This window comes from Candoia aspera, chromosome 2, assembly GCF_035149785.1.
Source record: "Candoia aspera isolate rCanAsp1 chromosome 2, rCanAsp1.hap2, whole genome shotgun sequence".
Classification (NCBI taxonomy): Eukaryota; Metazoa; Chordata; class Lepidosauria; order Squamata; family Boidae; genus Candoia; species Candoia aspera.
The window spans coordinates 146123435-146147607 of record NC_086154.1 but is presented as its reverse complement, the minus strand read 5'-3'; the positions used below and the strand labels follow the sequence as shown (position 1 = coordinate 146147607).

General features: G+C 41.2%; 1 protein-coding gene across 1 annotated transcript in view; it reads right to left on the bottom strand.

Annotated features, from left to right (window-relative positions):
* Positions 1-14566, bottom strand: part of PTPN18 (protein tyrosine phosphatase non-receptor type 18) — a 42061-nt gene extending 27495 nt beyond the window's left edge. The window contains exon 1 of the mRNA XM_063294036.1: positions 14393-14566. Within this exon, the coding sequence (XP_063150106.1) occupies positions 14393-14557 (165 nt within the window). The 5' untranslated portion in view covers positions 14558-14566. The remainder of the gene's footprint in view (positions 1-14392) is intronic.
* Between the last annotated feature and the right edge of the window lie 9607 nt (positions 14567-24173).

Below are 24173 nucleotides of genomic sequence, written 5' to 3'. Positions count from 1 at the left end.
ATGGCATAACCAGTGCTCATTTCTCCTGTTCTTCTCCATAACAACAATCCTGTGAGGTAGGATGGGCTGAAAAAGGTTGACTAGTCCAATGTTACCCAGTGAACTTCCACGGCTGATGGTGGTCTACAAGCTGAGTTTCTCTGCTGCTGGTTGAACACCTTAACCACTACACTATACTGGCTGTCAGACTGCATCAGTACATATGTTTTATGCATTATCTTTTAAATCATGCCTTACACCTTTGAATTAATTCTTAACCTTTCAAGAATTTGGTTTTCTGCTGCTTTTATCTCTTAATTTCTCCTGATCTGCCTTTATTGCTTTTTTTAAAATCCATTCAATCGTGTCTGATTCTCGGACACTGCCTGGACTAGTCCCTGTAGTTTTCTTGGCAAGATTTTTCAGACGTGGTTTGCCATTGCCTCCTTCCTAGGGCTGAGAGAGAGTGACTGGCCCAAGGTGGAACTAGAACTCACAGTCTCCTGCTTTCTAGCCTGGTGCCTTAACCGCTACACCAAACTGGCTCTGTCTTTATCACTTACATTTTGTTTATAAAGCCAGACCGACAGAAGTGTGGCACTTGTTTCTTCAAAGGGTTTCATAAACCAAACAATTGCATTGCATCAGATAGTGAGAGTAAGGTGGATACCCCCACTTCAGACTAATGGCACCTTACTTTATTTAATATATCTTTCCTGTGTCAAAGGGGGACACATCTTTGTAAAACATCCACACAGTCTCCCCCACATCTCACCATGGCCCAAACATGTCCTAGCAGCATCTTTTTTGTGCTGTGTCTTCAGGACATTGCCCTTGCCTTGTCCTCAGCCAATTAGTGTGATAGGCTTAGGTCACCCTTAAGGATGTACTGATGTTGAAGTAGTGCTTCCCGCATTATTCCCAAACCCTCCAAGGGCAACCTCAAGGTATGTAACATCTGTTAGCTTTCTCAGCTATTACCTTGGAGGGAAGACTGTCAGTGACTTGAAACAGAGGCAACAGAGGCAGGATAAGGATCAGCAACAAGGACAGCCAATTTCATGATGCTTCAGTTCTTGTATGCTTCCCAGGATGGGTGGAGAGCATTTCAACTCAGCAATGAGAAGAAGCCCCACATTAGTTCCAGTCAGAACCCAAAGACGACAGAAAAAAGGTACAAGTTTCTGGGGCCCAAAGATAAAGGAGGTGCTAGTCTCATAAATAATAAACAAGGAATGATTGTTCCATAATGGTTGAGAAAGTGTACAGTATAGGGATAGTATTCCTTGCATCTATTTATCTATTGTCCACATCTATGACAACTTGTTCTACAGCAATATCAATACTTTGGTGGCCTAGGATTCACACCACACACTCAGTCAAACCCAAACTTAGATGTTAAATTTCTGAAGGGGAAATAATTTTGTATTTTCATGAGAATTCTATCTTAAGTGCATATACTGTATGTAAATACTCTTGATTTTGATGGAAGTTAATAGTTAAGTTGTTTAGGACTGCAGTCCACTTTCATTTCTATTTTTTAAAAAACTGATTTATAACTTGTATTTGTAGGTATACTATAACTGGGCTGTAATACTCCAGGCAGCCACTAGAGCAGCAAAGGTGAAAGGTGAAAGGTCCCCTGTGCAAGCACCGAGTCATGTTTGATCCTCTTGGGGGATGCCGCTTTCGCAACGTTTTCTTGGCAGACTATAGCAGGGTGGTTTGCCATTGCCTTCCCCAGTCGTCACCTTCCCCAGCAAGCAAGCTGGGTGCTCATTTTACCGACCACAGAAGGGTGGAAGGCTGAGTTGACCTGAGCTGGCTACCTGAGAATCCAGCTTCCGATGGGATTGAACTCGGGTCGCGGGGAGAGTTTCGCTTGCAATACTGCCGCCTACCACTATGCGCCACATGAGGCTGTAGAGCAGCAAAGCAATACAGAAAAATCTAATTCATTGCTGCCACCTAGTGCTCAGCCAAAATGCAGATTGCCTAGTATGTGAAAAGCTTGTATATAGATATGTTTCCTTCACATAATGGGAAGGTCAACAACATGTTCAGGAGAAGCTTGTTTTGCTGCTTCCTTATGCTGCTATTGCTCCTGACAGATTTATTATTATCATATTATTATTATTATTATTATTATTATTATTATTATTATTATTAGCATCATAGGGACGCGGTGGCGCTGCGGGTTAAACCGCTGAGCTGCCGATCGGAAGGTCGGCGGTTCGAAACCGCGCGGCGGGGTGAGCTCCCGTTGCTCGTCCCAGCTCCTGCTCACCTAGCAGTTCGAAAACATGCAAATGTGAGTAGATCAATAGGTACCGCTTCGGCGGGAAGGTAACGGCGTTCCGAGTCGTCATGCTGGCCACATGACCCGGAAGTGTCTATGACAACGCCGGCTCCAAGGCTTAGAAACGGAGATGAGCACCGCCCCCTAGAGTCGGACACGACTGGACTTTACGTCAAGGGAAACCTTTACCTTTACCTATTAGCATCAGAGTGGCTGTGTTTTCACAACATGCTGTAAAAGATGGCTTAGAAAACAAAATGACCAAGTCCCAACCAACCAAACCATATTATCTTTTATCATGCTGTGTGAACGAGACCATTCTACTAACCTATAACATGGTTTGTTTATTTTAGTGTCGCATGTTACATAAACCTATTATGGTTTGTTAACCCTTTTGTGTGGACTGTCATATGTTGCTGAGGTTCAGCAGTCTTAGGAACATGTGAGAGATTCTGGGACTTGTAGTTCAGAAATATTTGGAATGTCACAAGTGGCTTGCCTCCTACTTCTCTGAACACATACTGTCCCTGCCTACTGTCTTCCATTAACCTCCACTCCATTTCAGCCTCCTCAAGATCAGCTGGCTTGAGATACTTTGCTGCCTTAGGTGAAGGACAAGTGCCTCCCATTAGTAAAGGTAAAGGTTTCCCTTGACGTAAAGTCCAGTCGAGTCCGACTCTAGGGGGCGGTGCTCATCTCCGTTTCTAAGCCTTGGAGCCGGCGTTGTCCGTAAGGACATGTTTTCGAACTGCTTGGTGTGCAGGAGCTGGGACTAGCAACGGGAGCTCACCCTGCCGCGCGGATTCGAACCGCCGACCTTTCGATCGGCAAGCTCAGCAGCTCAGCGGTTTAACCCGCAGCGCCAATTTGGACCTTTCTTTCAGGTGATGCATATCTGGGGGCAACAGGCTAGTTTAGAAGGTGACACCCAGATGGTGGAGCACATACCACTCAGTCCTCCAATATTTCACTGCTGATTTCCACTCCTGCTGCCCGAGGTGGGTGCCTCCTTCTGTTAAATTGTCCTGCTTCCTGTTTATTATGTCCATGGCTTTCTCTGAATAGGACATTTGGTTTGGTGAGCTGTTTACCTCAATGACAACTAAGCCAAAACTGTTGAGCAAGCAAAACAAGACAGAGATAATGACCATGGCAATAAAAAAAAGAGAGTCTCCTTCAAGCCTAGACAGTATCCTTGTAGGTGTCCAGAGGTGTCCATGGGGTGGGAGTTGGGGGCTGGGGCAAGGGACAAAATGTACGTTGCAATGCAAACGTTGCCACTTATATAACTTCTCTGCAATGTTGTGACACAAGTATGAAATGGTGGAGCTTGCAACATGCATATTTCGTTATTTTGGCATCACTGTGGCTCGGTTTAGACACCTATGAATACATCCATGTCAATTTCTTTGCAACAATATGAAAGTGGTTTGTATTTGCTACTGCCTCCTTCTGAGATGGGTGGGGTTTTTTTGTTTCTTTACTTCCAGATAACTAGCTGAAGAATGGAATGACGAGATGGTTTACAGTGATGGTTGTGAGGATACGATTGAAGCAAAAGCCCTATACATACATTAAATTCTGTATTAATGAACAATATGCTATTGATAATTAAAGCCTTTCCTAGCCTCTTCCATTTAAGTCCTTCTGATCAGATCAGGTCATCCTTTATTTTGGTCATTGACCAACTGAAGTCCCTCCCAGAATAGGCACTTACATAACCTACTGGCCTCTCGTTATTATTGTTCTTATCTCCTGCCATTTGAAGCTTTAACACTTTACCACTTTGCAGAAGTATAGAGTCAATAGTATAGAACAGTGTTTCTCAGCCTCAACAACTTTAAGATGTCCCAGAATTCCCCAGCCAGCCAGCATGCTGGTATAGAAGACTGTAGAATACACTGGTATAGAATCAGTGAAATACAGAGCTCCATGAATCCAAAGACATAGCTTTCCAGGCCATTCCTCCCGCTGACTGTAACTGTGCAGTCAATAGCCAAATCCCTAGCCCTAGTTTTGAAATTGGATGGTCTCCTACTGACTATATTTTTAGAGCAGAAAAGCTTCATTGATCCCTGCTGGGATTGTAGGAGGTCATCTTTTTGCTTTGATATTTCCTTTTCCCAGAACTGGTTTGGCCACTTAATGGTTTCTTGGATCTCCACCCAGGGTTGCTCCAGGTAGGGTGTTTTTTGTTTGTTTGTTTTTTAAGATAATGCAGACATTCCCTTGAGCTAAGCTGAGACTACAGATTGGAATTGGTGGAGGATCTAGAAATAACATTCATGATCCTTGGGCAAGGTGTAACATTCAGAAATAAATCAGACCACAGGGACAGAGTTTATGGATTCTCTGAGAAAGGGATGGGTCATAGAGCCCTTCAACATTGTAAAACTGGTATATTTGGGGATCACAGAGTTTAAAAGATCTCCAAAGCCTGTCTGATTTACCTTACTGCTGATGAGAAATGTTATCATTAGCAACATTTCAAAGAAGTCTATCAAAACAGCTTATATCCTTGGAAGCTCTCCCTAATGTTTTATCAAAATCCTCTTTTGTGTAACTGGAACCAACTCTGCCTTCTGTGGCAAAAGAATATACAGTAAATGTTCTTTCTCATCTACATGAGATTCTTTCAAATATTTTGAACGGGCCACATTAACTTTTCAAACTAAAGAGTACTGCTGATTAATTGCCTCAATTACCAAAGCATGTCTAGGTGGCATATAAGAAATTAAGAACAGAAATACAGTAAAATATGAAATAGAAATATATGACTGCATTGGGGGACAACAATATCATTAAAAACAATCATCAGATGGTTACAAACCACTTTGCCCCAGAACCTACTAGAAAAGCCAAGTCTTGCTGGGTCTTCCAAAAGCTAGCAGGGTTGGTGCTAAACAGATTTCCAGGAGGATGCCATTCCACAGGGCAGAAGCAGCCACAGTGAATGCCCATCTTTGGAAGGCATGCTTCAAAGTTTCTGCACTGGATGGTCTCCAACTCCTCACTATCTCTGTCCTATTCTAGTTGTATTTGGCATCATCCTTAAACTGTGGTGTTTGGATCTAGATCTAGTACTCCAGGTGAGATCTGACCAAAGGAGAATGTGATGGAACCACTTTTTCTTGCAATCTAGACACTAGGAAGGAGATCATCCTTTGTGCTAAGTCATGCTGTGGTTTACTTGGCTTTGGCTGAGCATGTTGGTTGAATCCAGCCAATGTAATATGTAAATGTATGGCTTGAATTGTTCTGTGAATCTAGGTAGGTGTGACATTCAACAAACCGTGGCAAGCAAATGAATTTGCAAGATATATGAAATCAGTCCATATTGATGCAACTTAGAATTCCGTTACATTTTGCTTATAAGCTATTACAAACCCTTGTTCCTTTTCACGTGGATTGCCGTTGAGCCAACTGTTGTCCATCTTATTTGGAGAAAGGATTCTTCCTTTTTAAATGCATTATCTTACAGATCTTTTTTGAAATGTGTTTTGTTAGTTTGTCCCAGTCCTACAACTTGCCAAGATCATTTTGAATCCTGTTTTTAACTTCTAAACAAAGACAGGCAAACTTTTGAAACTGAAAAATGTTTACACTAAATGGTGGGTGACCTCACAAAAATGTCTGCATGAGAGACTTGCCTGGTCAGAAAATGGCTGCCATCACAGGTAGGGCCAGTCACTAAGCACCCATTTACCAGAAGATGAACTATCTAGCAAGAAGGCTCTGTTCTATACAGTGGGGCCTTTATGGTGTCCACAGACATTATTACAAGTATATATGCTAAAGGCTAATCCTCTGCTTCCTATTTTTAAAAATTAAAATTACAGTACTTTTAAAAAAGAGTCAGGTGAGGCAGGGAGTCTAGTATGCAACAAAGGAATTGTCTAGCTTTTGCAGAAGGGACAAATAGCAAAAGAAGTTTAAGCAGCATTGCAACTGTGTGATGCAAGCTTTGCCACTTTTCTATGTGCATTGTGGCAATATTGCATTTGTCATTTTGATAGAAGTCTCCAATCCTGCGGATGCCTCTGGAGCCACCACCGTCATGTTACTTAATCCCCATTCTAAAGTCTTTCCTTTCGGGCATCTGGTTTGATTTTGTCTGCAGCTCTCAGATTCCCTGTTCAAGGCAGTATTACATCAAAAACAACACTGAGCTCAGGCCAGAACCTGGTGGTACTCCATTGTCACTTTCTGCAGGCTGGAGAAGAGCATTTTTTGAGGTGTGAATCATTAACATGCAGAGCAGGACTTAATATGGGTCTCACCCTCAGATTATGGGGATGAGAAAAGTTGAGTTCTTGGTGAGATCCAGAAATCCTTTCTATGATTTTAGTGCAGCCTTGCTTCTTGTATAGCACTGCTGAAAGCAATGTAAGTGGGTTGAGCAGGAGGTAGCAGAGGACAGCTTTTCAACAATTTCCACCCAATGGTTTCTACAGGTAGTCCTCACTTAACAACAGTTCATTTAATGATGGTTTGGACTTAACAACGGTGCTGAAAAAACTGACTTATGATCAGTCCTCACAGTTACAACCATTGCAGCCTCTCCACGGTCACATGATCACAATTTGGGTGGTTGGCAACCAGTTTGCATTTATGAGGTCACATGATTGCCATTTTCAACCTTCTCGGCTAGCTTCTTGCAAGCAAAATCAATGGGGAACTATGTGATTCGCTTAATGCCCATGTGGTTCGCTTAATGCCTGCAGTGATTTGCTTAACGACTGCTGCAAAAAAGGTCATAAAATTGGATCAGATTTGCTTAATGACTGCTTCGCTTAGTAACCAAAATTCTGGTCCCAATTGTGGTTGTTGAGCAAGGACTACCTGTATTTATTTTATTTTGTCTGCTCCCCCCCACCCCCATTGAAATCAGTGAAGGACAAAATGCATAAACCAACCTCAGGATAGAATGGGCTGTGGCCTTAAAGACTTTAGAAGAACTGTGTAGCTTTCTATACAACGGGTGCAAAATCCTCCAGCCAGTGGAACAGGAAGTTAGGATTGTGCTCTTGAATAGGGGTTTTCAAATTATTTCAGTCTGCAGAACCTGTTAGTTAAAAAAAAGTCCCCAGAAGCCCTGATCAAGAAGCAAAGTTCTAGTGATTAAAAAAATGATTGTTTGAGGGGGGGGGGGTTGCCCTTAGTCTCTCACAAGACACCATCATGTTTTTGTGGAGCCCTGGCGTTCCACAGAAAACAGCTTGAAAAGCCTTCTAAAAAAAAGCAGGCTGCCCCCTTGAAGCATGGGGGAAGCCATTAGGGAATGAACGTTTAATTTATGGGCCTGCAGAATTTGCAGAATTTGCTATGAAAGTGAAAACCAGAATTAAACCAGCAAACTGTTGTTTATATATTTTCCTTTGCTTTCGTGTTTCCCTCCCCACCTAAATACACACATTGTTTGTACCTGACAGCTTTTTCTATGACACTTTGAATTCAACTCCTCCCAGGTGTTGTTTTTTCTTTTAGCTTAGTCAACAGATGACACCGTATAGAACCCTGTGCTGACTAGCCTGTACGTGGCTCTGACATATCACATGAGTTTCCTTTGTGGCCTTTGTTCCTCTCTTTGCCCAACCACAGTTGAGAAATGGCAGGTGAGAGAAAACAGCCCATGGCTTTTATTTATATCTTGGTCTGGATATGGAGAGAGAGAGACTGATAGACAGCATCAGGCAGAATGTCCTTTTCTTTTACCTGTATCTGGGTGGCTTGGATCTGGCGGAATACGTTTAGCTAAACCCCCTGTACAGAACCATTTCTGGGCACAGAGAGATTATACGATGCAGATTAATCCTATATTACAATTTTATCAATAGCTGTCACCCTTCTGTCAAAATTATCCCATCTTCTAGGCCACCTGGGATGCCTCCCTAAAACACTTTACTGATTTCCCATTCCCTTTCACATTTTATTCCAATGAGCCTTCCTTATCTTTAATGCTCTCCACAGCCATGCCCAATTTTCTTTCTGCCCTTATTTATTAGGTTTATTAGATTTATATCCTGCCTTTTTTGGGGGGGGTTACATCTCAAGGCAATGTACTTCTCTTTGTATTTTCCCCACAACAACAACCCTGGGAGGTGGGCTGGGCTGGGCTGAGACAGAGGGACTGGCCCAAAGTCACCCAGCTGGCTTCTGTGCCTATGGTAGGACTAGAACTCACAGTCTCCTGATTCTAGTCCAGCACCTTCACCACAAGACCAGTCTGGCTGTTGTTGCCCATTAAAGCCTATTTGATGAGAATATATACTCTTCCAGCAAAGGTTTTAGATTTCACACTGAAGGCCTTTTCCCCTGTTGAGTTGCTCCTCACCTATTCTTGAATCGGAAGAAAACTGTATCAGCATGACATTTCATGTCCCCACTGCTGATCTCTGTCCTGCCTTTATTCCTAGTTACTGCAGTCAACTGGGTTCCCTCCAAGATGACAAAGCTGAACAGATGTTATAGACCTTGAGGCCTCCTTTGGACAGAATCGGAGTAAGAAGAAAAATCCTACCTTAACCCTGGAACAGCCAAGGACGACTTATTCGTGGCTTGGGGTTGAGATGAAGCCAACATATTAGGGACAGGGCAGAAAAAGATGTTGCCATGGTGTGTTTGTCCCATGGATACATGCGAGAGCAGAAATTTTCTGAGACAAAGGCCTGCTTGTTTTTTGTTGATTAAATCCTGCAAAATGCATGGACCTTGATAGTTGGGGGATTTAGACCAGCTGTTGGAATGGTCTAAATATATTCCTTCCAGGAGAGTATTTTTTTAAAGGAGAAAAACAGGAATGACAGTAAATACTACTCTTGTCTCACTTCTACCCTGCTGCTCTGCCCATGTAATAATAAAATGGTGAGTACTGTGCATGTGTGGAAAGTTTTTTTTCCCCCCAGTACTGGATAAAAATGGACAGCTCAGATGCTCCTGGAACTCAATGTGCTGGTATCTGGTACTAAGTTAATTACTGATTGGGGACTAAATTATTTACTTTGGAAATACATGCAATAAGACAATAGCATGTATTTCCAGGGTAAATAATGCATCTTTTTCATAGGCAAGCTTGAAACCCATTTTAGAAATTAACCATTCCTCATTTATATGCTCTATGGAAGCCAGCTGTGCATCCCTTCGGTGCAAAGAGACGCAGATGGTTCATGGTTTTGACTGCTATATTACTTTTTAGTGCTGTAGGCCACCCAGAGTTTTATGGAGTTGGGCAGCCTTTAAACCTAATAAACAAACAAACAAACAAACAAAAGGGGATATTGCAGACTTTGTTTGAACCAACCTTCCCAAACCCTTGCCTTCCAGACATCTTGGACTAATACTCCTATCATCCCCAGCCTGAAAGCTGGATTTAAACACGATGAACCCTAGTAGAAATTGGCGCCAGACCTCTCATGCTCTGGGCTTTTGTTGGCCTTTCTTTCACACGCAGGACAATGCCGCCAGTTTTTGAAGGCGCTCATATGTATTCTAAGGGCTCTTGGGAAGAGCCTTCAGGAAGAGCCTTGGGTTATACGTACAACAGTGAGGAGGAGTGAATGTCTTGGAGAATAGTCAGCGTGAGCAGCCTCACGTGGCCAGGCAGGTGAGGCTCAAACATGCTGCAGCTTGTAGAGATCACAGTAGCTAGCAGGGAAACTGGGATGCCTCGATGTCACTTTCAGTCTTCTGGTGGAATATGAAGCCTAACTGACCGTATTCGGGGTGGAGGAACTTGGACTTGTGCATCAAAACATGTCTTTATTTGTTTACTTGTTAAAGCTGTACACTGCTGCGTTCTCAGCAGTTTACAGAATGAGAATGACATACAACCCAAACGTTCATGATAAAAAAAATACCATTTGATAAAAATTAGAATGACTTTAGGTTAAAATTATATTGTCCGTGGTATATTTGCAGTTAGTTTAAAGATAAGGGCTTTTCTTCCCTATTTTCAACACCTATCGTCTCTGCTGCTTCAGTTTCTAAGCTAAAAGTGAAATATTTCACTTCCTAGTTTGTGTGCGTGTTGATGTGCATTGAAAGCCAGTAGGGAAATGTTTCCATTTCCTTTTTCAGTTTAATCAGCAGGCTATTAAATTAGGCTTATCAGCCTTGAAGTCAACATTTCTAGTATGCGAACCAGGCTTGGAGCCATAGCACAATGTATCCTTCCCCAACATGGCACCCTGTAGATGCATTTCACTACAACTCCCAGAATTCTGAGCCAGCAAAGAAGTACTTCCTTTTGTTTGTCCTGAAACTTCCATTATTCAGTGTTATTAAATAAGGATGGGGCTGAGGAGTGCAGGGGGGAGGAAGAAGGAATATTACTTTTTCCCATCATGTGTAATTTCATGCTGTATGTGCTAATCTATTATTAATATTAATATTATTAATATTAGCTAGTGCTAATTTTATTTGCCGTTCAATCGTGTCCAATTCTCAGAGACTGCCTGAACTAGTCCCTGCAGTTTTCTTGGCAAGATTTCAGAAGTGCTTTGCCCTCCCTAGGGCTGAGAGAGAGGGACTGGCCCAAGGTCACCCAGCTGACTGCGTGCTAAGGCAGGACTAGAATTCTAGCCTGGTACCTTAACCACTACACCAAATTGGCTCAATGCTAATGTTAATAATATTAATTAATATTAATTAATAAATAATAATCAACATTATTTATTATTATATGATTAATTAATATTAATAATTAGCATATTATTAATACTATGCTAATAACAGCTAATGCTAACCTAGGCCTTTCATAATTTTAGTTGCCTTTTTCTGTGCCTTCTCCAGTTCTACAATCCTAAAATTATATATTAAATGGGAATTCTCCTTATTATTAGTTCTGCTTTCAATATTGACTACCAAAATGCCTTACTGTGGCAGCCAGTGGGTTTATGCAAGGAAGTAAGGAGGAGCTGAGCATTCCTAAATGTTACATACAGATGCAAAACAGGCCCAGTGAATCTGGAGCACCACTGCTCCATCTGCTTCCTAGCAGGATATAATCACATTATGCAAGGCAACCATTTCCCAAATGATTTAATCCAGGACTATGTTTGCAACTGTACTCATTTTTTAATCTAGTGCATGCCATGTGGCTGCTGACCAAACAGGTTGAATGACAAGTCATGATAAATCTGAATTTAAATGAAATGTATCTATGTTATCAGGGAGTGTTTTCTTTGTGAACACTTTATAATAATAGCATTTTTTTTTACTCATTTCAAGACAGACAAGCCTTTTGGCTACGAGGTATGGAGAAATATAATATTATCAACTTGTCATAGGGCTGGCAATCAAAATGGTTATTAAACACTCAACGTACATGTATAAATGGTATTTTGAATTTGCAAGATGGATCAGTAGGGACATATTATGCAGAATGGAAAGCTATCTGTTTGACTTCTTAAAATGTAGTTGGCACTGCAAGCACCAAAATTTGACTCACAAAATATAGAGGGTTCCTGTATGTGGGCCTTTCGGTCAAACGTAGCTGCTGGTGCTTCTCATGCCAATTGGGAGCATTTTCCCCATCTCTCTAAGTGAGCCAGGCAATCTAATGAGCCTTTCGAGTCAGTTCACCCATAAAGTGACCAATTCCAGCATATCTTGGCACATGAGGTGCAGTAGCCAATTGGGAGGCTGGAGGGGTTAGAAGGATTCATAATTTCAGCTGTCTGGCTGAGCATGGAAAAGCCCTGTTGGCCTTGTGTGCCAGGAACTTGCAGTCTCAAAGAACATTTGTATTCAGATTTATATGGTACTGTATAATCAACTCTTCATTCTGCATAGCTTTTGAGTTCTAACAATTGTCCCACACCATCATAAAGAAAGCATTTGTTTTGGGGGATCACAGAGGAGGGAAATGCAGTCCAGTGCAGCTCTTTTGGGCTTGCCTTCAGGGAACATGAAGAGATTCCACAAATAGGAATCAACAGCTCCTGCCTCCAGATCATTCAGTTCTCATTTGGAACTGGGAAGTTCTCAACTTGGAATTGGGAATTATTAGGTGCTGTTAGGGTAAGAATTTGAGGCAGAAATGCAAGGTCCTGCTCAGTAGGGATCCCAGTGCAGCAGGGCTACATTACCACACCTTAAAGCAGTGTTTCTCAACCTTAGCAATGTTAAGCTGTGTGGACTTCAATTCCCAGAATTTCCCAGCCTGTCATGCTGGCTTGGGAATTCTGGGAGTTGAAGTCCAGACATCTTAACGTTGCCAAGGTTGAGAAACACTGCTTTAAAGTAAGTGGTTACATACATCATCTAAAGAGGAAAAGGGTTCAGTCATAATGTCCTGAGTCTAAAGTGACTGCGTCAGTGGCTGAGAACAAATCTAAAAGCACTGGTTTCTAGCATCCCCTTCTTAATGTCTATGTCTGCAGTATGGATTTAAATCAGTTCCCCATCTTTTTAAATGTCAGGTCTTTGGATCAAACACCTCTTCAATCTTTGGTTCTACAAATTGGCTGGCAACTTCTATTGTAGCATTAATACTTTTGCAAAACTATTGCAGCATTAATACTTTTGCCAAAGATGATTTGCAGGAAGATTTAAGAGTCAAATGGGCTTTAGTACAGTACAACAGGAGCCACAGTTTGCATCTATAAAGTACTTTGACAAGGCAGGAGTGAAAGCAGTGCAGTATAATTGTTCATCCTTTAAAAAATTCTGTAAGACAAATCAGTATTACATTGCAAAGGAGAGGGAGGAATAGAGAGAGTGGCTTGCCTTAAGGTCATCTACTGGATTTATGGCAGAAATGATTGAACTAGAATGTATGAATGAATACATAAATGATTGAACTAGAAATATCCTGGTTCACAGTTTCTTATATGCTAATATAAATTTGTAGTAACTCTAGAGTGGTATTTCTTAAAGTGTGGTCTGAGGACCTTTGGGTATCCCCCAAGACCCAGGAGTCAGCAAAATCAAAATTATTTGCCAGATATTGAAGATATTTGCAAACATTTAAAACAATGTCACGCTTCTCATTATTTTTTTATTTTTTTAAAAATAGAGGATTTTGCATGGAAAGTATTTTATTTATGTTAATATCTAATGGGTTTAATGTGGTTATTTTTACATGATTCAATAAATAAATATTCTATGACTACGTCAGTTTTAATTTTTAATCCAGGAAATATCAATAAATATAACCCATAGAAACAAAAGCTCCTTGGGGGTCCTCCACAACTTTTAAAAGCTGGAAGGGGCCCTGGGAGCAAAAAGTTTAAGAAACACTGCCCTAGAGTATGTCCTCCCCTCCCTCACCACACTGAATACATTGTAATTTGAGAGAAACGTCTGCCACATCTGATGTGTTGGCTCACTCTGGGGGCAAATGAGACATTGTCCTAGACTAATGCCATAAAAAACCTCTTAGCAGCTGTTCTTGGTACTTTCTTTCCTGGCCTGGCTACTCTACAGCATTTAAAAGGGAGATAACAGGAGAACACAGCCCAGTTGCTAAAGTGGAGCACATATCTTAGGTCTCTCCAGCAGCTACAATAGCCTGGCCTTCTCTCTTGGCATCCATCACCTGACCACTTAAAACTCAAGAGTTATCACTGACCAGCTGTAGAGGGATCACCTTCCCTTCCCCCTAGCTTGGGCAAAAGGGCCCAACAGCACTTGCAAGACCATCAAGCTAGGGTTCATACGAGAGCACATCAGCCCCTCAACAGGATAGAACACCCACTGACACATGAACAAAATGACCTTTTCAGCAGGCCAATTCCAAAGAAGAATTTACCAGGTCACTCCCCTCATGCCCCCCCCCCCACATCCCTGCCATGGTTCCTATGTATGCAAAAATGCATTTCAGAAAAAAAATCAACATGTGCACCTTTCTTGGAATAGAAAGACAGAGCCAGGAACAGCTGTTGGATTTCTATTTGCTCGGTACCTGATCAAGGCACTAGAAGACTGGGAGAAAGGGAGAGAAACCCCAACAAATAGCTTTGCTCTGCTTCGCTCCTAGCAAAGACATATCTTTGACTGTGGAAAAAAGGGGGAAAATAGGTGCTGACAGGGACAGCACAGGGTAGAGTGAAGTTTACTTCACAGCTGCCCTGAACCCCCCTCTTCATTTCCAGAGAAATAGGTCTCACCCACCTGGAATTCCTCCGCCAGCTGCCCCTTCTCCTGTCCTGCTTTGGCTTCCACTTGGGCTAAAAAGCCCTTTAGGTATTCTTTACAGCGGCTCATCCCTCTGCTCAGGAAAACGGATCGACGGCAATGTTGGAGCTGAGGGCTCTGAAATGCTAAGAGGAAGTTCATGTCCTTGCACCACGCCTCCAGATTGTGGCTAGTGGGATGGGCCCAGCAGACCTGCCTGGCTCTCCGCCTGCTCTTGGGAAAAGGGATGGTAGTTTTTCTGCACACTGTGAAAAGGGTGTGAACACCGAGCACCTGAGAGGCACAGCTCAACCAACACTATTCTTTGCCAGGTCTCAGGATTTACAACACAGATATCTAGCAGCATCCTAAATTGTTGGTCCCCCATATAGTATCTGGGGGAGACTGTGCCCCCTAACATGTTCCCTGGTATACACATAAATACCTCACCCTACCTAATTTTTAAAAAGCTTTTTTAAAGTTAATGAGAAACCAGCGTGCTTCAAAGAAAAGCCCCTGTATTTCCAGCAATGCCTCTTGGCTCTACCAGCATTCTTAGAAAATAAAACACGGAGTGGCTCTAATCCCAGGCTTTGGTTGCCTTCTGGGAAATGGGTGGTTCATGATCAGCTACAATCCTCCCTAGCAACCATTTTACGAGCGTTCCTACCACATGTTCTCAAAATTATATATGCCACTGGCCAAAAAGAATTGGGCATTCCTGCCCTAAGACCTGTCCTGTTCAGAATGGCAGCCCTGTGATACATTCAGAGCAGGATCCTACACATTTATTGCAAAGTAAATTCAACTTGGTTCAGAGAGACTTAGTTGCCCAAGGAGATAGTTCTGTATTTCAACAAAGCCTAATCCAAACACTTCGCTTCTGTAATAAGTGCTAGGGATCCATTGAAAATCATCATATGCAGCATGTTCAGAATTATCCCTGCTATATTCTCAAGAATATTACAACAGTTTCTGGTATACAGCTCTCAAAAGATACATGGGTGCCAGCTCTGCAACATTCTTAACTTCAATATTAATTTTTATTTTTGCTTTTAAAGTTTTTATCCTTTATTTGATATTTCAATTTTTGTTAGCCACCCTGAGTCCTTGAATGAGTAGAACAACAGGATCTCGTCAATCAATCAAATAAATAAATCAGATTCTCCAAAAACTGCTTAACCTGTTAGAACTGCCCTCAGCTGCATCAATAGTGTATTTCCATACCATAATTTGTGTCACATGATACTTCTTTCCATGTTATGTTTGCACTGCTAGCTCTAATCTATGTGTGTTTCTTGTAAATACTGTAGAAAGTTTATCTTAATAATAGAGGGACACTATTGTATAATGCTGATATCATTTTATTATATTCTTCTCCTGTGTGTAGTCCCTCTTAGGGTAAAAGGACATAGGATCTGGTTACTGTTCTATTGGTGCAGTAACAGCATAAATTATGTCCTGTGAAAACACATTTCAGTGGACTAATTCAGCAGATGGGTGAAATAATGAAGTCCAGGAAACAAAACAAAAAAATCATTCTGGCAATGCAAATGATGACTTTTGTATAATTTACATTATTTGCATGGTAACACCACTGCAGGAATATCACTAGAATTTGGTCTACTGAATCATGAGAAGTCTGTTCAGTCAAGATCCAGAAAATTGAGGTCTCACTGTATATGGAATTTCTCAGCCTATTTTCTTTCATTTGAATTTCGTTTCTTGGCTCTAATCTTCATGGATTTCCAATACACATGGGCTTTCTCTTCTCATAACAGAGGATTTAAATGCCTTTATTTCAAGCAAGCGCTGAATTTTCATATTGATTTCCTTCATTCACAAGTTCCCATTACAAGACTGCATTGTGCTAAAACCGCCTGGTGGGTGAGGGCCTTGAGAAAGAAGTATGAAGCAACATGGTTTTGGAATCTGAAGTAAGCTTGATCTAACTTTAGTTAAAAATACAACAGACCAAAAAAAGCATGAGCTCAAGAAATTACCATGATTGTCAGTTGTGATAGGAAGAGTGGGGGTAATGACTTCAGCTTGTGATAATCATAACTGAAAGCTCCTGACAATAAAAAAGGCCAGAAAGAGGGATGACATGAGATAGGGTGACATTTCTAGGATCATCATGGCAAGTTCTTAATTCTTTAAAGAGGACAGACTCAAGCCTTTCCACGAAAGAATGACAAATGTTAAACTGAAATGGTATACAAAGGATGAGTATATATTAGATTTATATCTTGCTTAAGTAAGTATTCAAGGCAGCTAATAATAACTAAAATACAGAATACAAAATGAAAAGTTAAGAAGCACACATTAAAATTAGTACTTACTTCAATTAACAATCCTGGTAAAAGAGATGAGTTTTTGGTTGTTCTTCTAAAGGTAGACCAGATGGGAGCTAAAAACAATTCCCAAGGGAATGCATTCAACAACCTTTCCCACTGCCAGTGTGGCGTAGTGGTTATGGTGTTGGATTAAGAGCAATGAGATCAAGGTTCTAGTCCACTCTCACACTGGGTGACTTTGGGCCAGTCATTCTCTCCCAGCCCAACCTACTTCACAGGGGTGGCGTTGCGAGTGGAGACAAATTGGAGGAGGGGACACACTGTATGCTGCCTTGAGCCCCTAAAGGAAAGTCAGGATATACATCTAATTAATTAATTAATTAGAAGTATTAATTAATTAATTAGCAGGGCCTCTCCTGCAGATCTTCATAGATAGGTGGCTTTTCCAAGAGCATGGCTCTAAATCATTTGGGCTGTAAAAACTAATATCACCACCTTAAGTTGTCCCAGCGCAGATCTTTCAGGAGAGGTGTTATATGATCTGAGTGCTTCTACAACCTAGCTGCCCCATTTTGCATCAGTTGCAACTTCCAGATAACTTGGTAAGAGTAATCCTGTGTAACATGCATTGCAATAGTCAAAACAGCAGATTTTTTGCATAATGTTCCCTAAACAACTGCATGAGGAGCAGCTAAAGTAAACGAATGCTTTCTCACTTAACCACACTGACCTCCCAAAGACGAGAAGGGAACCACCAAACACAAATATCATAACAAACACAACCTTTTTATAGCAGGGAGGTTCACTTTGAATGGGCCTCGCATGGTCTATACATAGCTTTCACGCTCTTGATTGAGCTCAGAGGGGGTGAGTGGGTAGGCTGTTTAGGCAGAGAAGTTCAGTTATAAAACTATTAATAATTTTTTTGGTTTTTTTTAAATGTCATTCACTCCCATTGGCTTGAAGGGTGTCGTCAAAACAACCCATCCAGAATTTTGACTGGTACAGGGATCTTGAAGCTTCCTCAGCTCAGTAGACCAACTGCCCTCTAGTAAAGCTATCTCACCCCGAATCTTAGAAATTTCCAATGCAAGCAAGTAGGAAGCAAGACGTGGCATGTTTCAAAAAGAAAGTTAAAAGAAGAGGTGTGCTTTAACAACTCATGTCCATTATACAATGGCCTGAAAAACGTTAAGCAAATCTACAGGTTAGGAATATTCATGTAAATTCTTTTTTCCTCCGCTTCCTTTTTCTTTTTGCAAACAATAAAATAACGTGTCATAAAAATCACCTGTTGTGTTGCACAGTGACCGTATGCTCCAGTTATGCCCAAGGCAGAGATGCAGTGGCATTACCAGTCTTTAGCAAGACTGGAAAGAGGCATCGTGACCACATGGAGATGCAAGGGCAATCACAACCCATCCTGTAAAGTTGGGCCTGTAAGAGAAGTGAGTAAGAGTAAGATCCTTTGGATTCTGGGGCTTAATGTTTAATAAAAATTCATTCATGGCATTTTATCTTCCTCTTCCTCCAAAAAGCCCAGGTAGCTTTCCTTCTTCAGGAAAATTGGTCTGAGAGAGACAGAGAAACTATCCTAAAATAACCCAGTGAACCCCATAGATCTAGTTAGAATCTTTGGCATATAAAACATTGAGCCAGAATGTCATTTGATTTGTTTGTTTGTCATGCTGGGTTGCATAAGTGTAGTCAACTATGGTTTATTTGGTAAACCATGGTTAAACAAACCATGGATTAACACAATATATGAATCCACTCTAATATATTAACCCCACTTTCCCCAACCTGGGGTCTTCCAGATGGTTTGGATCACAGCTATCATAATGAACTACGTTGACCGCATGTGATGGGAGCTGCACTCCAGCACATTAAGAGGTAACACAGTTGCGGAAAGCTCCTCTGAGCATTTTATTACATGGATCCAGAATAATCAGACAATCAGGTTTCATAAAAACAAAAGTTGCAAATATCCTTTAAGTTCTTTCCTCTCACTCACCAAAAGCCACGACAGACTATGTGGATTGTGTTATTTTAAATTTCGAATATTATACATCTCTCAGAGTTGTAATGGATCTGGGTAGCTTTAAAATGTTATTAAATAAATAAATAGAATGTAATTTTTCAAATAGAAACCTTATTCCTTTTAATTTTAGAATACTGGCAATCTATAGAACTTTGTCAGAAACCACCACACTTCTACTATATCCTTGAATTTTTATTTGCCAAACAGTAATTATATGAATCTCTTTCTTTGACTTCTGATTCAGCCACCTGTATGAGGAATATATTTATTTACTAGACTTTGCTCTCTTGGGGTTGGGAAATATGATCCATTTTTCCTACGATTTAATCATGGGTCAGTGACTGCATATGGAAAGTCCCTACAAAGATGTTGTCTGTAAATGGAAGAATGCAAAGCCAAGAAAGGCAGAATTCTAGTAGCTCTAATTTTCCGTATTTCCTTTTCAAAATGAGAATTACTGAGACTTAAGCTAGGGTTACCAGATCTGGACAGCAAACATCTGGATGGCCACAAATGGCAGCAAAGAGTAAGAGTTTTCTGTCCCTCTTTGTTACTGACTGGATTTTTGCAGCCCAGATCTATATAAGTTGAAGTCTCATACCTCTTTTTTCTGTAAGCCAATATTCCCCTTAGTCTTAGATAAGTGAGAACTATGATTAATCAGTGGCTACAGCTTGTTGATGCTGTCATGTATCTTCTTGCTGGTTGTTACTTCTTGTTACCTAAAACAAGGTAGGAAAAGAAGGCATAGCATGGCTTCTGGAATTCTTTCCAGCCCCTTGACCAGCAGCAGCCATATATTTCTGTGCTTGTAGGCACTTGGAAGAAAGGGGCAGGATACATATGCTCTGCTGTGGGTCATGTGACTGGAAGAGGGGAGGGATGGGGTCTTAGAATGGAGATGTGACCAATGTCCAAGTCAGTGGAATGTTGGGCCATCCAGCCTAATCTGGCCCATTCTCTTCCTCCACACCAAATATGGTTCCATTCTGTTCAGGTTTTGGAAAGCTATGTGCTGATGGACAATCCCAACCCCTTTTACATCATTTCTTTTCAACATTCCAGTTGAACTGGAAATAATAATGAGTATGTCCTATGTATATATTTTGGGAGCCTAAAAGAGGAAATGAAGACAGGAGAAATTTTATATCTTGTTGGAAAACCTGGATGGCTAAAGCAATTTCTGCCTGGGAAGGATTGTGTAAACAGAATTACCAGGATCTGCAGGAAATGAAACTAGGAAACTTTAGCTTTCTATACAGACAGTCTGTCAGTGGGTTCACACAATACACTGAGTGATAAACCAGTCAACCACATTTTAGCCTAGCGTATTGTGTGAACCCAGAAAATGAGGTTGAGGAAAAGTTGGCTCAGTTAAACATGGAGAAAACATATGTAGTGACCTGTTAGAACTTCTGGAGAGCAAAGTATTTGCAGAATGGGTCTCCTCTGCCCACCCAGGGTGGCCATTGCCTCCCCTCAAATGAGAGGAACTATTTAAAAAGCTTCCTATCTTGGTTGAGACCCCACATAAGCAACAAGGACTTCCAGACTGTGGAAGGTACTTCAGTTCTGACTTCCTTGATGATGGTGTGGCTTACCTCTCAAAAATACTCATTTATATGTAAATTGATAGCTGTCAGCATTGCGAGGCAGTTCAGACAAGATGCACACCCAGAAGTACTAGCTCTAACTTTACGTTTAAGTTACATTAACAGAATCTTGCAAGTCTGAAAGTAATCTCTCTCCCCTCGCCTTTACAGTTCAACAAACTAGGCAAGGTCCTTTCTGAGATGTTTGCCACGCCCCCATTCCTTTTGTGGGCTAAGTGGCAGCTTGTCTGACTGTTATCTAATCTGCAGCTCTTCTTCCTCCTGTCTCCCAAGGTCACTTCCACGTACTATTAGAATAAGCAGCTGAAAACAAAGTTCCAAATACCTATTGTTTGTTTCTCTTAAAACTGAGATGTTTCTAAACAGACCTTTTAGTTCCAATATAAGGGAATATATGTAGCTCAGAGTAACTGTGGAGTCCTTGGTGGTCTCTGAGCTTGGTGGTTTGCTTGCAGATGTTTCATTACCTGACGAGGGAGCATTATCAGTGCCAGTGAGTGTGGGGTTTGCTCCCTGTTTATATACAGTGGCTTGATCTGCCAGTGTTGGTGGGGGTGTGGTTTTTTTCCATGGTAGCTCCTTGATTAGGGCACAATATTGTTTTCTGCTTGATTGTTTGTCTGGTGTTAATCCCCACTTATCTGGGTGTTGGCTGCTGGAGAAGATGTATTCTGGTCTTTTTTGTTTCCTTCTTAGCTTTTTTACTGTCTGTTGAATCCATCAATCAACTCTTTGAAGGGGTGGATATTTGATTGCCATAGGTTTGGGAGGATCATTTTAGTGATTTGTTAGATACGTCACACCTCCCACTCCTCTCTTATTTCCTCCCACAAATATTCAGATTGTGAATGTGCATATGGGTGTTTTAGTCACCTACACATATACCTTTAAATATTTGAGGGAGGAGGGATATGGTAGAATTCCAGAATTACAAAATGGTGGTTTGAAACAGGTCTTGTGTCCCACTTATGCCTCTCTTTTTACTTTTAATTTTAGACCAAAAACAAAAAGTTTCATCCAATATATGTTCAGAAAGAGGTGATCTAACTGCAAACACACCTTAGGCATGAAAGCCGGCTGGGTGACCTTGGGCCAGTCACTCTCTCTCAGCCTAGCTCACCTCACAGGGTTGTTGTAGTGTATAAAATAGGAGGAGGAAGGAGTATTAGGTATGTTCCCCACCTTGAGTTATTTATAAAAGTAATAAAGGCAGGATAAAAATAATGTAAAAAAACCCCTTGTCATTCTTTATACATGGTACCTGTGTACCAATATGACATTGATTCTGAGGACAGAAAGCAGATATATGATACAGTTACAGTATAAGCTTTCTAGTAGATAATGGATAAATCATTTTCCCCTATCCTTAAGACAGTGATTGCAAATAACAGGTTTCTTTGCTGACAAGACCATGTCTCCAACCTGGAGGTCTTGGATCACATGGAGTCCACCAGCACTGAGTCCATGATTATCAGAGCCCAGATGCGGTGGGTGGGACACATCATCAGAATGGATGACTACCCTATGCCTTGCCAGTTGCTCTATGGTGTACTGCAGTCTGCGAAGAGACTTCAAGGTCGTCCATGCAAGCGCTACAAAGATGCTGTGAAAGAAACCCTACACCACTGTGATATCCAGCCGAAGGAACAAGAAGCTGCGGCTGCTGATAGAACCTGCTGGCGAGCCCTGTGCTGTGAAGCCTCCACCAGTTTTGAATACTGGTGCCACCAAAATGGCGCCACTGATAGAAAACCATGAGTGGCGTCACAGAATAACACCCATAGTTACAAAAATGGACTTCCAATGTCCCCACTGTGCTAGACTCTGCGCTTCCAGACTGGGACTGCAGAGGCACCTCTGTGTTCACAGATGAACTGCACAACAGCGTGTCTTCTTCAAACTCAAAGGGCTACCATATAATATATATAATTACTGTAACACAGAAATGCCATTATTTAGATGAGAAGATTCAGCAAAGGACATGGATTAGAATTATTTTGTAAAAAAAATCCTTTGCTGTGGAGAACTGATCTTCTTATGCTCTTAGGAATATATGTAGTGAGGATTAGTTTACCAAATCTAAAGTAGTGTTTTACAGATTCCAATTTTGCCATCTAGTGTCTATTATGCAAAATGCTACAGTAAGGCATGAGAATATACTGTAACGAGAATTTTAAATTCCTTTTCTAAAAAGGTACTTTAAAAACCTAATAGTTGTAGGCAGCATTTCTGATATTTATATAGGATGTTTATTTAATTTCCACCACCTAATCCTCCTTTAATGTGTTAAATAGTGTAGGGGCCAGGATTCAACCTTGTCTCACTCCCTTATTCACTGTAGTATCATCTGTAAGTGAACCTTTTCTGTTGCATCTAACTTGCATTATACTATCTTGATATAGTGCCTGTTATTAGATAAGTAAGATTCCTGTCAGGAACCAAATTCTCCAAAGTTTGGTTCTGCCCTTTAATGTGCACCAGCTCTTGTTGCAGTGGAGCTGCACTCCTTCTTCCACATCTCCACCACCACCGCTAGGAAGGAGGAAGGGATCTGGTTTCTTGGTGACAAAAGGGTTCTTCGCTTTTTTCAGTGTGCAGGATCTACCATGGCCAGATGGCTGCTCTGTGGGAATGCATTTTGGAAAGAGGGTCTGTCAGCCACTCGGTTCCTTGGCTGTCTGTCTGTCTCTCATTCAAGAAAGGAAAAAAGTTGATCCTCTGCTTGGAAGCAGCACCCAAACCTTGCTCTGTTTATGGAGCACACTAGAAATGGGGGGTGGAAGTCCAGGTGTGCAGAAGCCACTGAAGGCCCAGTGGAGCTCCTGGCTGTTTAATTTAGCCTGGGAAGTCAAGTCACTGTAGGCAGCAGCATCTCATCTGGCTGACCTTAGCAGATTTTGGAAAAAGTGGATTCAAGACATGTGTCCTTTATTGATTTTTTGAAATGTTTCTATATTGTAAAAATGAGAAGATGGAACACTGTATTTCTATATGATCTAGATTTAATGTTAAAAGATTGAGTTCATTTTTATTAATATTACATGGAGTGTTTTTCTCTTCAGTTTTAGCTCACTTTAATCACAATTATGTATGTATATTTTTCCTGACTGGATAATCACTGTATGGCTATTTTATATTTTCATTGCTATATTTCACCCCAAAATGAAGCAGAAAATAAGACGTAAGAAAAGTTAAGCAGGATCAGGCCTGGATATCATTTGGAACGGAATTCAGAAAATCCAAGGCCCTAGCTAAACTGGGAATTTAAAAAGACATCCTGGAAGAAAGCAAATCTCCCTCTTACTACCACAAAAACCCAGAGTCGAGCTCACTTGAGGGTGCAGGTCCTTCCTTATGCTAGACAAGGGCTGTCATTTTGTCTGGAAACGAACGTCGCGCTTGTTAGGAATGGGCCCGTTGTTTTCTTACCCTCGTCACTCTCCGGGGAAAAAAAAGTCTTCTTTCTCCCGATCTGTAATTGTATATGCGGGTTTTATTTTATTCAGGTATCGTTTTGTTTCACATTATGCTCCGGGAACTTCGCAGTTCTTTTCTGTAGTTGCAAACGCTAAATTGCAAAGCCATGAAAGGTATTCGTTTGCACGGAGGTGAAATCGAAGACAGGAATCAGCAGAAGGAGCTAACCAAACCGATGTGAAATGTTAATTTGTCGCTCTTATGTTTATATTATTCTCGTTACTGGCCTTACACGGAACGACCCAGAGAATCAATCGTCTTAAGGTGCCATATATAAATTACGCCTGATTTGTGATGATTGTAAACATCATTCCGCAGCGCAAAATGCCATTCCGGAAAAGGACTTCACC